Here is a 17,807-nt window from a genome sequence, read left to right as displayed (position 1 = left end):
ACACAGGGTACTCTCAGAGTTTGTACTTAAGATAGTGTCACATGTAATAGCTGATTTTGAAAGATTCACATATAATAAGTTCTGAGGTTGGTTCTGTGATTCCTTTCTATTATTCCATACTTGTGGCTAAAGATGTGGAGTGGGGGCATTTGTGTGTGATTTTTATTCAGAAAGTTGAAAATGAAAAAGAATTGTAGTAATTCAAGTCATTGTAATATTATTTCTGTCTGTATGACATCAGAGGTAAGATTTTAATGTCATCTCAGCCAGCAACAAACTGTATAACCTCAGACACTTTCAACCTCTCCAAGACTCTGGAAATGGAGGATCATGATTATCTAATTTGCAGAATGCTTCTGAGGATTCAGAAGAGTATGCAGGATTTATTTCTCCTATATACTTCAGTGATTTAAAATAAGTTAAATATTCTAAACTGAAACAATATTGTGCATTGTAAAATGTGCAAACATGCAGAGTTAGGCAAAGATTCAAATAGTGCTAGTCCCTAGCACTGAAGTATGTAGGAGAAATAAATTTCTAATCTTTGATACATAAATAAATTTTATTTCCTTTCTCTTTATGAAAAACATGTTATACACATATATGAGTCCATTGAAATAATATAATGCAATATATAAGTGCAATATTTATGGGAGGCATAGATTGCCTCAGCTAGAAGTAATTTTAGAAATTATCTGGTTCAGTGCTTCTTAGCATCTGTTTGGTTTATAGACAACTTTGAGAATCTGATGAAAGATACGGTCTTTCTCCCCCACCCCAAAAATGCCTCTACATACAAAAATTAGTACATAATTTAAGGGGTTCAAGAACCCTCTGACTCCCAAACTTAATACTCTTCATCTAAAAATGGAGAAATTAAGAAAGATAAGTGATATGCTCTTGAGGCTTAAAAGTTATTTTGAAGACATTTTCTGACAGTTTTTGTTTCTGAAGAAAGCTTTTTCTTTAAGAATTTCAGAACTAAACATTTGTCAGTTATTTGAGAAGTGTTCTCAGACTACAGCTGCATTTTATCGTGAGCATGCTCTCTTATCCACCCTTGATGTATTAGATACAGATGAGCTCTTTGCAATCGCATGCAAAATTAAAAATTTGGGGGTATTGATTGAATTTTTTAACATCCTTTTCCTCCCATAATTATTCTGCTGCATTCTCAGTAAACATTCATTAAATACCTGCCATGGTCCAAAGCCTGCACAAGATAACTATATGAATGAGACTCAGTTGCTGACTTTGGTCTAGTACAGTTTAGCAACAGACTCATGAGCCTGTAATAGGGGAACTCAGAGAGAGGAGCAACTCATTCAGACCCAGAACTCTGAGAAGGTCCAATTTTAAGGTAGCATTAAAGTAGAATCTTGAAGCAGAGTAGCAGTTTGTCAGGCAAAGATTCAGATAGCCTAACTCTGCATGTTTGTAGATTTTACAATGCACAATTTTTTTTAGTTTAGAATATTTAACTTATTTTAAATCACACTTATGTGGCAATGTAGTTAGTGCTAAAATATATGGGATGGTCCATTGAAGACCCATTGCCTAACTTTATCAACCATACATCATCATTCTCTGAGCCATGAGGTCTCCAAACCTCAGAGTCATACTCCTCTCTGGCCTGCAAATTCTAGCCACTCAACAATGGCTCACAAATTCTTCCTTTGGAGTGTCTGTGCATCTTTCCCTTCTTTTCTATTCCTACTATCATCTTTCCATAGTTCACTATTCTACTAAACCAGACCCGCAGGATCCATATCAGACACTTTCACCAATCCTTGTTGGACGCAACCACCAAAATACATTTTCCTAAAATTAATTTATTCTGAGGCCCTGCTAAGAAACATTTGCCCCAAGTTATTCATAGGATACAGTCATCTAGTCTACTTATTATCTTACTTAAAGTCTCCCGTAATCACCCATCATTCTTAGTACATTCTTACTCCAGCCAGGCAAGTACAAGAGCCCACGTGTTCAAGTCTCACCTTCACTGCTTTTTAGCTGTTGCATTTATCTTTTTGAGCATGTTTCCTTATCTGTGAGTGACATGAATAAAAAACAAAGCTGTTAGGAAAATGTGTGTGCTAACACGTGGGAAGCGCCCTGGCTTGTGCCTGACACATAATTGGCTCTCAAGAAAATGTAACTTTTTTTTTTTTTTTTTGAGATGGAGTCTCCCTCTGTCACCCAGGCTGGAGTGCAATGGTGCGATATTGGCTCACTGCAACCTCTGCCTCCCGGGTTCAAGCGATTCTCCTGCCTCAGCCTCCCGAGTAGCTGAGATTACACGTGCCCACCACCGGGCCCAGCTAATTTTTGTATTTTTAGTAGAGATGGGGTTTCGCCATGTTGGCCAGGCTGGTTTCGAACTCCTGACCTCAGGTGATCTGCCCGCCTGAAACTGTAACATTTCTAATGGTTGTTATTACCACCTTCCTCCAAAATGCACCTCATCTGTGTCATACAGTATTTCTTCTCTAAAAATTCCTCCTCCTCCTCCCCAGGTCATTTGTTATTTCTAAGACCATGCTTCAGGCTTACCTTCCCCCGATGTCTCCCCTAGACCTGCTTTCAGCAGTCCTCCCTCACATTTCCTGCATCACCAATAGGTTTGCCTCATGTTGCTTCCAAACTTTTCCTAGGGGCCTTCTCTTCCTGACAAAATTAGAACAGCTAGAGCGGCCCCCAAATTAAGTAGGTTGTCATGCAAAGTCATGAGCCTCCTTGACTTCATGCTTCTTTGAGGATGTTGAAATGTTCATGAAACAGATGAAACATTTGATCATTCATGTCTATGGATCTTTTCAGTAGAGATTTTCTGGTTCTGAGTTGAGATTGGAAGTATGTCTCATACTGCCTTCTACTTCCTACAGCCAACAACATTGTAGGCACACTTGACTATTTGGTGTTTCACACTGATTTTTCAAAAGAATTACTGTAATTTTTGAACCTTGTCACAGAGGAGCAATGGCTTTCCATTCTGTAGGGGAATATAGTAGGAAGTGTATATGGCTTGAGGGTTGAGGGATGTGAACCCCACATCAGTACATTGCACTGTGTCTGAGCTACAGTGAGTATATAATGAATATTTAATGAATGAGCACCGATCATAAGCAGTGTTTCACTGCATCATTGTACATCCTTTGGAATACGTTAGAACAGAGCAAATGAAAGTGTCTCCTCCAAATTTAAGGCTGAGGTTTTAGGAAGAAGTAAATCAAGGGAAAACTATTGCAGGAAAAAAAAATGCCCTTTAAGTTCCCCAGAAGAATCTCTTTTACTGAAAATTAGATTTTCTTTCCTCACAACCTCCTTGCTGAGCAAAGAGAAAGAGCCTATGAATCCCCGACAACATTTATCTTTAATGTCCTTATTGGGAACTGATCTTTACATTGTTTTGAAACAGTTTCATTACACAGGGCCTCTTTAATTTCTGCCAGCTTGTTGAATCTTAGAAAATAACTACTTTGCCTTCTCTGTAGCAGAATTTCAGGTAACTGCACTTAATCGTATTGTGGTCTCTCCTTTTTATACCAGTTCAGCTTACTGCAGAAAGAACCTTCAGCTTCAAAGAACACTTCTGCCTTCCTCCCCCACAACCCCCTCAGTTGGAAAGGTGGGGTGGGATGGTGGCTGGGAAATAGGGAGGAAATCAGTCAATTGCTAGCTGTCAGAGTTGTTTTAGGTGACTTTGTACTTCTTGAATTTAAGATCAACATGAACTATAGACATTTTAGGCCGGGAATTTAAATAGCAACAAAAAAGCATGGGTTTTGCTAATGCCAGGAATGACTCATGTGGTGAGAATGGTATTGTACTGATAATACAATACAGAGAGAAAGAAAAGACTGTGGTATCTGCTCTCTTTGTGTCGCTGACCTTGAGGAGAATTATAACTTGTTTGTTGCAGAAGTTGAGCATCTAATGTGCTGATGCACCTGTTCTTATATATTAAATGGCAAAGCACTTGCAGTTCCCTGTCATTGCTTTGTGGGTGAAATATTTCCTGCAATCTGGTGAACTGTTTTTTTTTTTTGTCTAAATAATGTATTCATTTGTATTTCTTGTATTTCTTATTTCTCATTCTATTTCAACATTCTAGTCTCATCATTATGTCTTCAAATATGTTTGGCTTTTTATTTTCAAGGTAACATGATTATGATTTTTTTTCGTATAGAGACCATGAACCAGGCATCTCCTGCTAGAAAGCTGGAAGAGATTCTTCATCTGGCAGAGCTCTGCATAGAAGTCTTACAGCAGAATGAAGAGCATCATGCAGAGGTGATGACCTGTTTTCACTGTAGTATAAAGCTATATGTAAGGCTTCACCATGGTTGTGGCTACACTGAATACGTGGCCTGCCCATAGTCTTGATACATATCTGAACATTTAATGAATAAGCACCAATGATAAGCAGTGTTTCACTGCATCACTGTACATCCCATTGCACATTCACACATGAGAACATATGTGAATTTTCTAAAAACATAACTCCTATATATTACAAAGCAATTGTGCGTGTGTATAATTTCATGTTTATTCCTGACAACAAACACTGATGGGATCTGTGCCATGAGAAATTAGCTCATCAGTTATTGAAGAAGGGGGAAAGTTAATGACCACAAGAGGGCTTGCAATGACCCTAAGGCAACTTTCAGAGCTATTCTGCAAGAAGATATTTTTATTTCCCAAACTAAGGGGTAATTTCCTCTGGGCTTTTCTTTTTTTTTTTTTTTTTTTTGGTTCTGTATTTGCTGTCTCATTGGTAATAGCAAGACTGCAGTAACAAAGGAAAGAAATCTCACTCTATTTCTCTCATAATTCCATAAATAGTTTGCCTGCCTTTCATTGAGGGCAGTTAGTTAACACTGAGTGCATTTAGTTAACATTGAGTGCATTTAGTTAACAGCAAGGGCTACAGAAAAGTCCTATAATTAATCAACCTGCATTGCCTTCAGTCCAAATGTGTAACTGGTAAGAGGCAAAGACAGAACACAAACCCGTCTTACAATGCTGCATCACGTGCTTTTCCCCCTATGCCATGATTGCTTTGGTTTAGAAATGTAAGTTAACGTGGAAGGGGAAAATTTGTGACATACTATAAAACAAAACTTTAGTAGAAAACAATCATAAGCCTATGTTTGATAACTCTAGGCTTTCACTCTCAACATCGAACTTTTCACTTTTTTGAATTAAGTTTTAATCAAACCTGTATTGTTTATAATTTTTTAAAGTTCTAATTACATATTAACATTCACTAAAGATCTGGAGTGGCTTTTCACCAAGCAAACTGCTCATTCTGAGACTTAAAATTCTCACTCTTTCTAATAGCCATGAGTTTGTTAACAAAAATGAAAGAGTTTTCTGACTTTGAGTTGGGTGGGGAGAATGTGTAGCATTAAATAAATATAATAAATGTCAGTGCCCTGACAGTGCTTTTATTCTTGAGGAAGCACATGAAATGAGCAAGAATAAAAATGACCAAATACATATGAGTTTACAGAATTTTTGTATTTAATGAAGCCTAGTTCTAAAAAATCTAAGAAACTACAGGAACTACATTTTAAGCCAATTCATAGAAAAGAGTACTCATGAATCCTTACTATAGGTAACTAAGATTTATTGTATCTGGTTATAAATATGATATCTGGTTATAAATATGATCATTCAAAACATCTGCTTTTAGCTCACACTGTGGAATCTAGATTTTAGCTTGCATCTGTCATGTGTGAACTTGTTATGGATATTTTATTTTAAACTGAAGAAACAGCTGCTTCAATAATTTGAAATGAATTCCCAGGAGGTTCTCTTCTAGGCTGGTAACACAGCTATGTTACAATGAAAGTGATTATGTGATAAAATATATGTATGTTTTGTCTTTGTCTTTTGTTAAAAGGCATTATTGTCAGAGTGTTAGGTTTTTTGAATTAAAAAATCTATTAATAATTGGATATTCAATTGCAGTATATATTTCAGCAAAACAGGTATATCTTTTATTCTCAAACATTTTACAAAAACTAAAAATTAAATGTTAATTATACTTCTTGCAATCACTAAAATGCTTGTCAAAGTATAATGTATCCAAACACAATTAAAATGTATATCTTATTTACTAATCCACAAAATACAGTTGACTTTATTAAATAGAGATAATCATTATTCATAAATATCACTATACGAGATACTGAAATATAGGACTATTATGATGACCTTTTTTAAAGATGTTTTGTAACACTATGGCAATTGTTCTACTCTGCAATGCTTCCAAATTCTTGGAAACCCTCAGGGAAGAGAGGTGAGTAAAATGATTTCTACTATTTTATTAGCATAGGATACCTCTTTTATGTGAATTTAAAACACAATCTACTCTGATTGTAGTCCATTTTATAGCCAATTAGTCCTTTCTTTGAAATTACAGAATGTCTGTTTTTCTTTGAATGTGCTAATTTTTGTTATATTGTTTTGTGTGTGTATATTATTAATAATTGCTTGCATAGTTACTGATGGCTGTCTAAGTAAAACATGACTGAAGGGATGTTGATATTTAGTTTGTGTCTTTGGTTGTTTTTTGTCCTTTAAAAAACAAAGCAAAACAGAAAATCTCACGTTTTCTCTGAACAATATTGGGGAGTGAATTGGTCTGATTCCAGACTGACTTCCAGAGTGAATTGGTGGACTGCATTCTGCACTGATACTTATTTTGCTGGATGTTCAAGCTAGAGTTCCTTTGCTCCATGAAAGAGCACCTGGCTCAGCTCCCTTGGTGGAGGTTAATGTATCTGCCTCAAAGAGACCTTCAAGTGGCTCGCATGTCAGCTCCTTTTATTTTCATTCTCCCTCTCTCCACAGTGGCAGTTTACTTTACAGGGCTAAGAGGTTGTTTCTATCCTTCAACAATTTCTCAGTTAAGCAGGTTTCATGTCCTTCAGATCTTTGACAGTAACTTACCAGGCAGTTTTCCCTTCTCTTTGAAGGCCTCTCAACCTCTCTTCTCAGGCTTTTCTGCAGAATTCCTGTGTTTTCTCCTTAGAAAGATAGTTTAAGTTCCTTTCCAGAAAATCTTTAAGGCTGTCTCCACATTTCAGTGACCAGACCATCTCTGACCAGATATTTTAGGCAAACTGATCCGACAACTCTCCATCTAAAAGCCACTTTCTTTGACAGAGCTAGGAGGTGTCAGATGCCTGCTGAAAAAGCCATAGTCCCTCACCAGTATGCCCCCCTCCACATACACCATTTTGCTGATAAGAAAACAGACCCAGGAAAGTTGAGCAACTCACCACAGGTGCACAGCTAGTGAGTGATTGGGTGAAGACTCAGGCCAGGCTCCAGACCTGGACATTTTCCAATAAACCACATTGCTGTTTTGCAATTTAAGTAGAATTGCAGGAGTGATTGTCCTGCCTTAGTTCTGCTGACAGATTTGAACCACAGCATCACAACAGGGATGTAGATGCATAGCGTGGTGATCACAATGCAAACCTGGTGATGTCCCTTTCCATTCTGTCATTCTCTTCCTTCCTTGTACTCTGGTATATCTCCAAGGACTCTGCCTAAGGGGGATGGATGGAGTGCGGAGAATATCAGTAGAAGGGCTGAGAGGGAGGGATCATGAAAAATATGAGCACGACTCAAGTCGTTACTTGGTTGCTTATTATTACAGCAAAATATTGACTTAAGATCCTTAAAATATTTTAAATACGATGTCATCCACCAAATCCATTCCACCGTGGGCAAGAAGGTTGTTTGGCAGTAATTTGGTATTTGCAATGCAGACAGCTCTCAGTTCACTGCAAATGGTTGATTCATTTGCTGGGGGGCTTCAACAAGAGCCTGGACAGTGAGAGTTCAGTGTCAACACACGTATTTGTGCATATGTGCATTCCCCTAACATCAGTATCTGAACCAAATTATGCTTCTGGTTGGATTCTAATGTAAAGAGAAAGGGTATTTGATTTTTTTAATTTATTTTTGTTTGTGTGTACCCTTATTCCTCTCCAACTGGCATGCGTGCCTAAGGAATATACTAAAGTGTGGTTATACAAAAGAATTGACCATGAACAAAATCGATTTCCTGTCGACCAACTAGATTACAATAGTCTCAGCAGTTGAAATGACCTCAATTACACATTGTTGATATCTGGATAGTCAGTGAGATAAATCTTTTTTAGGATGGGTTCAAATTTAAAGTTATATTAGCCTCTGGACCAACAAATGTCCCTCATCTTGGAAGAGGATGACCATCAAGTAGCTTGCATACAGCTCAGGTATAGAAGTAGAATTCCCATTTCAGCAGTGACTGTCAAAACCAATTGCATGAGCATGAATGCTCTACCAAAAATGTTTGTTCATTATTTACTGATTTATAATATATATGAATGAGGATAATACTTTACATTCTCATGTTTTGGAGCATTTTCAGCTCATCATCTCACTTGGTTATTGCTATATCTATGTTTATGAACCTGATTATCAGTGAATCACGGAAGTTGTAAAAAACTTATGATTAGTTAGACAATAGGTGTCACCTGTTCATTCGTCTGTCCCTCAAGAGAACTTAAATATTTTTAGAATATGGCCCTCAGAATCATGTCGCTGTGTATGTGAGTATATGTGTATGTGTGTGGCAGGGGCAGGGGATACTATAGACACTGGATTGTCTCCAGAACCTTTAGGATTATCAACAAAGTACAGAATTGCAAACTAATCTTGTCTTGGGGAATAAATAGGCACAAAATATATTTCAAAGTCAGACTCACTGTTCTTGCTCGTTTAGGCAGCCATCCTCCTTTTTTGTTTTAAGTTATAAATTTTTATTATATTTTGAGGGCAAAAGTAATAAGGCCAGGTGCGGTGGCTCACACCTGTAATCCCAGCACTTTGGGAGGCTGAGGCGGGTGGATTACCTGAAGTCAGGAGTTCAAGGTCAGCCTGGCGAACATGGTGAAACCCCATCTCTGCTAAAAATACAAAATTAGCTGGGCATGGTGGTGGGCACCTGTAATCCCAGATACTTGGGAGGCTGAGGCATTAGAATCACTTGAACCTGGGAGGCAGAGGTTGCAGTGAGCCGAGACTGTGCCACTGCACTCCAGCCTGGGCGACAGAGCAAGAGTCCACCTCAAAAAAAAAAAAAGTAATCAAAGGCCTCAGGTTTTAATAAAAAGTAGAAAAGATATAAAGAAATCAGGCCATAAATCAAAAGATACTAACAGTGGTCTGATCTGCTGATGGTAGATGGATGGATGGATGGATGGAGAGAGAGAGAGATGATAGGCAGTGTGCCATATGCCTCCCTTAAGAAGACACTGTATGTGTAAGAACTTGGTCTCTAGGCTCCAGCTGACTTAGATTCAATCATTGCTTTGTTATCTACCAACTGTATGACTTTGGGCAAGTTATTTAATCTCTGTTTGCTAACCTATAAAGTAAGGATAATTGTACAATCTACCTGAAATAATTGTTTGGGGGATTAAGTAAGATGATGTTTATAAAACCTTTAGAACAGTACTTGGCACATAAACACCATTTAATTTGTGTTGGACATTATTTTTAAAACACATAAACTCACATAAGATTTATATGAATTTCAACACATATTTGTAATTACTGATTGCGGTAGTCAACACATATTTGTAATTACTGATTGCAGTAGTCAATTATTACATTTGCACAGCAATAAACTTTTATATTTATTTGATTTTCACAGCAACACTGGGAGAGGTTAGGGCAAGTATTGTTATTGCCTATTTGCAGATAAATAAATGAGAATCCACCCAGTGAACTGATTTGACCGTTATCACTCAAGTATCATCACTAAGCTCAAAAGCTCAGTACTCTGCTTCTAGGTTCAGGGTTCATTTTTACCTGCCACTGTTATAAACTATATTTACTACAAAAAAAAAAAAAAAGGCTTCCAAGTATTGTCAACTTGCCACATATTTGTATTGCTTATTTGTATTATTAATCCTGTATAAGTTTTTTGTTTTTGTTTTTGTTTTTGTTTTTTTTAAGACAGTGTCTCACTCTGTCACCCAGGCTGGAGTGCAGTGGCGCGATCTTGGCTTACTGCAACCTTCACCTCCCGGGTTCAAGCGATTCTCCTATCTCAGCCTCCTGAGTAGCTGGGGTTACAGGTGCACACCACCACCCCCAGCTCATTTTTGTATTTTTAGTAGAGACGGGGTTTCCCCATGTTGGCCAGGCTGGTCTCGAGCTCCTGACCTCAGGTAATCCGCCCTCCTCTGCCTCCCAAAGTGCTGGGATTATACTTGTGAGCCACCGCACCCTGCCAGTAGTAAGTTTTTTAAGCTGAAGGACTTAAAATCAAGGTTTGTTTTATATTTCCCTCTTAAGCAAATTAAACATTGCCTTCTGCCTCTGCCATCTCATTTACACTAATTAGTGGCTTAGCATTAAAGTCAAAAGAACTTTAACCCAGATAATCATGACTTCTGTTTAGTACCCTGTAGATGGATGCATTTCTGAGGGAGGTTTTCTCCTCCCTGGTGGAGACCTTGATGCTGTTGAACCTCAGCCACCCCACAGGAAGTAATACCCTAGGGAGGGAATTATACAGCCCCTCATCTTCCTACCAACCCAGGGTGGGATGGCAAGAAAGAGAAGGGGACAGGTTGTAGACAAGACCCTGTATTCTCAAAATAACTGCAACTGTTGCTTTCATTTTTCAAAGACAGTGATTGCTTAAAGCGTTCTTTAGCCATCATTAGGAGAAGAGGCATTCATCACAGATTGGCTTACATTCATTAAGAATAGCATCATCAGGAGTACAACTTGAGATATAAATATATACTTCTGCAAAACAATGAAATTTTCCAGTTGATGGCAAAATCTTGCTAACCTGAAGCTGTTTTGAAAAAAAAAAAAAAAGTGTATTCCATTTTATTTCATTCCTCATCCTGGCTCTGTCTTCCAAGTTAACTTTAAGAAGACCTTTAGGAATTTTTCTCAGAGTCCTGAAACAACCTGAACTAACATGACTGTTATTTTCTTAATTTTAACCTTTTGCAAAGATATTGGCTGTGAACTGGAAGTGAGATTTTGAAAATGTCTCTTTGCAGGACTGCATTTTTCTGTGCTGCTCTACTCAGAGTTGAGAATCTCAGGTTCTTCTTTTGTCACCACTATAGCTACAAAAGATAGGCGCAAGATCTGTGTAATGAAATCATGTATACTTTTTTGTGTGTTTTTATGTTATGTCATATACCCATTTTATCACATATTTAACCAAAAAATATTCAAAGGTAATATATGCAAAAAACAGTATGCTCAATTTTCATCATACATACCATTCCCAACCAGTTTTCACATTCATATATTGGTCACAGCATTGAGCCAGGCATTAAAATGTCCCCAACTCTCAAATCTGTTATTTTATACTACACTGTTCTTCCTTAAGTCAGCCTTTACCATCTGCTAATTAATTACATGGCAATCTTTTTAGTTACTGATTATTATTTTGTATCTGTTATTTTAAGGCCATATTTACTATAAATGTGAAACATGAAATTTTTATAAACATGGAAAGTTCTTAAGAAAATAGTGTGTCAAAATTTTGCAATCCCCTTTTTTGTGGTTTGTATCTTCCTGTTATAATCCAATTCATATTTGAAGCCAGGTGCCGTGGCTTACGCCAGTAATCTCAGCACTCTGAGAGGCCAAGGCCGGCAGATCACTTGAGGCCAGGAGTTGGAGACCAGCCTGGCCAACATAGCAAAACCCCATTTCTCCTAAAAATACAAAAACATTAGCTGGGCATGGTGGCATACATCTGTGGTCCCAGCTACTTGGGTGGCTGAGGGATGAGAATTGCTTGAAGCTGGGAGGCAGAGGTCGCAGTGAGCTGAGATCAACCCACTGCACTCCAGCCCAAGTGACAGAGTGAGGCCCTGTCTCAAAAAAATAAATGAAATGATGACTGGCTGCTGAATGGAGAATGGATGTGAGCAAACACTTTTCATAAAGAGCAATTTGCAATGTGTGAAGACTCTAAAATGCATACCCATTAATCCAGTAATTATTAGAAGTTTATCCAAAGGAAATAATCAGTGCTATATTCAAAGATATTTATGTAAAAATATTTACTACGCTATCATTGAGAATAGCAAAAAATTGAAAACAGCCATTTTAATAGGGTAATTGGTAAAAAATAACAGTATATCCTTATAGTAGAAGATTATGCTATTATATTAAAAGTGAAATCACAGGAAAATCTTATAAAGTGTAATACCAAATGTTTTAATGTTTCTATTCACAGAAAAAAAAAGAAATATTGGAAGTAAATACACCAAAAAATTCAGAATAGATATGTTTAAATTATGAGATACAAATAATTTTTCTTTTTTGTTTTATATATGTTCTAAATGTTGTAAACTAATCGTGTATTTCTTTTATAAAGGAATAAATGTCCTTGTACATTTTAATTCTATTTTCTATTTCATTCATCAGTGCCAAATGTATGATTTTAATGTGTACCTATAAAATTTTTCTCAGGTTAAAAACTATTATATTTTGTTTATCATACCTGTTTGTGAAACTAAGACATGTTATAAAATATTTTCAACTGGCACAGTACTTGTGCATGTTTCTAAAAAGTAATCTACTTCTCTCCTTTATGTTTTTATCCTTTTGTAGGCATTTGCCTGGTGGCCTGATTTATTGGCTGAACATGCAGAGAAATTTTGGGCTTTATTTACAGTGGATATGGACACTGCACTAGAGGCTCAACCACAAGACTCCTGGGATAGTTTTCCTCTTTTCCAACTGCTTAATAATTTCCTCCGAAATGACAGTGAGCATTTGCGTTTTCTTTCATATGTGAAATGGGGAGGGGTGGGAGAATGTTGAATGCGAATGTATTTTTACTGTGCCCTCGCACCGGCCTGACAAGAGCTCGCATGGGTAACATTTAGGTTTGCTCAGCCTGCCCGATTATGTCAGGCCAGAGACTAAGGGAGCCCGGGGAGACTCCCACACTCCAATGGGCCCTGAAGGTCCTCTCATTTGCATCCTCCTACCTTCACTGAAGTCTGATAACCTAGGCACCCTTCTTTATGAACTTTATTGTACCTTATGAATCTGAAAATCTTCAAAGGCCGGCATTTCTAAAGTACTTGAGAACATTTACATCTCTGAAAGACCTTAATAATTCATTATTGTAGAAATCATGTTATGTTAAGGCTCCTGCTTAAGTCCATTGCGGTAATATTGCTGGCCTGAGAGTTGGTTCATTTGTACAGATGATAGGCAGACATTGCTGTGTGGTATGACTTGCTCATTCAACATTTAGAAATTAAGGAGAATGTAAAAGCTCTCTATTGATACTTTTATTCTCAATTTAATAATAAATTTTACAGTCATTCTGGTAGATGGTCTTCTAGCAAACAAAACAAACTGTTTTTTATCAAGATTTTAACATACAGATTCCTAGGCCTTTCCTGTGATGCTTTTTTAAGTTTCATTTAGTCTCAAGTTTGGTTACCACTGACAACCTTTGTTTCAGCACTTGAAGTGACCATGGAGTCACTAATTCCCTACTGAATAAAATTCTTGTCATGATGCACCAAGGTGAACTCTGCCTCCTCCTAACCTCTGGTTCTGACCCATTCTCTTTGATCAATGCAACAGTTGTCTTCTGTCATGTATTTTCTTCTGCTACTCTTTATTCCTATATAAAACAACTCTGTCTCACGATAGGGTTTTCGTGCCCATTGCCATTCTCATCACCTTACCCTGAATAGACCTCACTCCATTTCTCAGTGTTCTTCTGGAGTGTGGTGCTCAGAAGAACACAGTGCTCACCATGTGACCTGAATAACCCAGACCCAAATGAGAGGTGCGTTCCTTCCTTCTTCCCTGTCTTCCTGCAGCCCAAGTCTGCTCTGGCTCTCCAAGGAACTTCTTCACACTGTTAATACATTTGGAACTTTTTTTATTATACTTTATTTAGAACGTTTTATATGTTAAAACTGCACATGTTTTTGCTGCTCTCGTCCCAGAAGGCCACTGCTATATCTTTCTGGTTGTAAACCTAAACTCATGTTTTTGTAGTTGTCTTTGTTTAAAGAAAAATCTTTATTGGTTTTGTTCATGGCTCTAGTCTAGTCTTTCTTAACTTCCTTTGGTTGTTCACGTCTTTGAGTCTGTGGTAAAACTGGTGGGGGGGAAATCACATAGACATGAAATCATTTGTAATATTGTACTTTCCATGGACATCCTAAATTTAGGGCACCAGGTTAAAAACCTCTGTTCTAGTAAGAGAGGCATCATGTTAGAGTAATTAACAACATGAGCTTTGGTGCTAGACAGATTCACGTCTCTCTGTCACTTACTACTTGACCTTTGACAATAGCTTAACCTCTCCAAACTCTAGGTGCTATATCTATAAAAGAAGGAAAATAATAGCACCAACAGTGTCATTGTCAATGAGCATTAAATAAGATGATAACTCACATATAACACATGATACTGTAGATTTTGTTAGTCTTATTCATTCTCCTATCCAATTTCATTTCATTTCCAAAGATGTTATTATAAGCTTACAATTCCTACCTTAGATTCAACCATAAGGCCTGCTCTCAGTGGTTGTTAATAAAACCACATGCAATTATCCATATGCGAATCATTCATTCTGCAAATTATCCTAAGCCAGGTTTTTTGTTTTGTTTTGTTTTGTTTGAGACAGAGCTTGTTCCATCGCCCAGGCTGAAGTGCAGTGACACTCCCAGTGGCACTTCCAGTGGCCTCCCAAGTTCAAGCGATTCTCATGCCTCAGCCTCCCAAGTAGCTGGGATTACAGGCGTGCACCACCACGCAGAGCTAATTTTTATATTTTTGATAGAGACGGGGTTCCATCATGTTCACCAGACTGGTCTCAAAATCCTGACCTCAAGTGATCCACCCATCTCAGCCTCCCAAAGTGCTGGGATTACATGTGTGAGCCACTGCACCTGGCCCTCAGCCAATTTTTAAGTTCCAATTTGGTTCCTTCCTGCCAGCTAGCCAACGTGGAATGACTGTCTTCCTTTCCCAATCTTCTGTCATCATTCATTTTCTGCTATGAAATTACAGTCAGGTTTTTAATATTATCTTAAGACAAATGTATAACAGTAAACCGGCTGCCAAAAATAAGTATATATATTAGGCATTAAGTCCCCTAAATGAGAATAAGTAAGTAAGGTATTTTTGTTTTGTTTTGTTTTTTTGTTTTTTGTTTTTGAGACTTTTGTTTGTTTGTTTTGTTTTGTTTTGTTTTGAGATGCAGTCTCACTCTGTTGCCCAGGCTGGAGTGCAATGATGCGATCTCGGCTCACTGCAAGCTCCGCCTCCACAGGCGCCCGCCACCGCACCCCTGGCTAATTTTTTTGTATTTTTAGTAGAGACTGGGTTTCGCCATGCTAGCCAGGGATGGTCTCGATCTCCTGACCTCGTGATCCCCCCACCTCGGCCTCCCAAAGTGCTGGGATTACAGGCATGAGCCACTGCGCCCGGCCATATGTAAGATATTTTTTAACACTGTTTTCTCTATTTGAATGAAAACTCATGAATCAAACATACTTAGATGTATGTTGGGGGTTATTTTAAAATGAGGCATTATTCATCGGAGAAATGCAAATCAAAACCACAATGAGATACCATCTCACACCAGTTAGAATAGTAATCATTAAAAAGTCAAGAAACAACAGGTGCTGGAGAGGATGTGGAGAAATAGGAACACCTTTCCACTGTTGGTGGGACTAAACTAGTTCAACCATTGTGGAAGTCAGTGTGGTGATTCCTCAGGGACCTAGAACTAGAAATACTATTTGACTCAGCAATCGCATTACTGGGTATATACCCAAAGAATTAGAAATCATGCTGCTATAAAGACACATGTACACGTATGTTTATTGCAGCACTATTCACAATAGCAAAGACTTGGAACCAACCCAAATGTCCAACAATGATAGACTGGATTAAGAAAATGTGGCCCATATACACCATGGAATACTATGCAGCCTTAAAAAATGATGAGTTCATGTCCTTTATAGGGACATGGATGAAGCTGGAAACCATCATTCTCAGCAAACTGTCACAAGGACAAAAAACCAAACACCGCATATTCTCACTCATAGGTGGGAATTGAACAATGAGAACACATGAACACAGGAAGGGGAACATCACACACTGGGGCCTGTTGTGGGGTGGGGAGAGTGGGGAGGGATAGCATTAGGAGATATACCTGATGTTAAATGACGAGTTAATGGGTGCAGCACACCAGCATGGCACATGTATACATATGTTACTAACCTGCACATTGTGCACATGTACCCTAAAACTTTAAGTATAATTTAAAAAATGAGGCATTATTAATGTTCACCATCAAGCAATTAGGTAAGATGATGAATATTTTAACTTATTCAAAATATTGTAATTTATTTTATAGAGAAAACAAAATATGTTGTGGATTTCTTGGAAGTTTTGTTGGAGAACTTCTACTACAATGAATTAATATTTTTTGATGATATTCCATTCATCTACAATGGAATATTCATTCATCTACAATGAATGGAATTACTTACCTACAATGAATTACTTATCTACAATGAATGGAATATCATTAATTCCAATGAATTAATATTTTTTCATATTTATTTTGAAGGAGAGGTTTTTCAATGCAAGTGTAAATTTGTGGGGTAATAAATTAAAACTACATAATTTTCATAATTATAACTATAAAATGTAATTTTCAATCATATTTACAAATATTTAATTCACATATTAAATATGTTTTATATTTCTCTCCTGATTTAACTATTTCTATACATTGACTACATATCATCTTGTGTTATTTTGTTGTACCGTACTCAGTCAAAACAGAGAAGCATTTAGTACTCATCTCTTTTGAGCACTCAATTTTGAGGGTAAGTCTAGGTCTTGGCTTTTATTTTATGGTGATTTGCAGATTTTAGAAAACCTCAATTATTTCTGAGAAAAACAGCTCCTCCATGTAGAGAGGTAAACAGAAAAGTTCCCCAGTGTCATACTTTCCTTTTGGTACTGAGAGTGTGGTGTGATCTGGGGAACTGAAATAAAATGCAGTGACTTTTACCCCAAACTCACAAGTTTCCATCCAAAATCAATACCACTGAGTAGCTGATAAAACATAATTCTTCCAGCTATTAATATCACCCTTGGTGATACTGAAGACCATTGTTAATAATTGTGTGTTTGTTTTATTACATTCCTTAGATACTGAGTTATTTAGTGAATTCAATTCAAATGTTTAATGTCAACCTGCAGCTGCCCCCAAATTGTCCTTTTGGAAAACTACGGGAAAATATTGAACTTCTATTCTTTTAGTACCCCTTGAAAGAAAAAGAAATTCTTACATTGCGGCCATGGCATTACAGTTTTTACCATGTTGACCCAATTAGAGTTATTGTCTAAATTCGAAATAATTACAACTTTAACTAGCTAAAGGTAATAGGACAGAGAGCTCTGAATGTCCAATATTAGGAAGGGAGTTAATTTGTTGAAAAACAGTGCTTGCTTACATCGGCATCAGTCTGTGTGTTTGTGCGTTACACAAAATAGGCTGCTAATTATATTTAGATTTTTAAACAGTTTGTGATTTATTACTAATAATGTTGCATATTTATGTTTGCTTTCCCAAAATTTAAAATTACTAAGACCTCTCAAACTGATGGAGACATTAGTTAGAATTTGTACTTAATTAGTGGCTTGAAAACTTTATAGCTGAGTTGGGGGGTGGTTCATGAATAATTCAGTCGTCC

General features: G+C 37.3%; 1 protein-coding gene across 11 annotated transcripts in view; it reads left to right on the top strand.

The window, feature by feature from the left end:
- The window catches only part of CADPS2 (calcium dependent secretion activator 2), a 566,720-nt gene that overhangs the window by 465,699 nt on the left and 83,214 nt on the right, over positions 1 to 17,807 (top strand). For all 11 annotated transcript variants that reach the window (XM_003808627.4, XM_055115340.2, XM_055115339.2 and 8 more), the window contains 2 exons: positions 4,190 to 4,293; positions 12,667 to 12,823. In XM_003808627.4, the coding sequence (XP_003808675.1) occupies positions 4,190 to 4,293; positions 12,667 to 12,823 (261 nt within the window). The remainder of the gene's footprint in view (positions 1 to 4,189; positions 4,294 to 12,666; positions 12,824 to 17,807) is intronic.

This window comes from Pan paniscus, chromosome 6, assembly GCF_029289425.2.
Source record: "Pan paniscus chromosome 6, NHGRI_mPanPan1-v2.0_pri, whole genome shotgun sequence".
NCBI classification, from domain to species: domain Eukaryota; kingdom Metazoa; phylum Chordata; class Mammalia; order Primates; family Hominidae; genus Pan; species Pan paniscus.
Note: the sequence above shows the minus strand (reverse complement) of the source record. Positions and strands in the feature narration are given on the sequence as shown.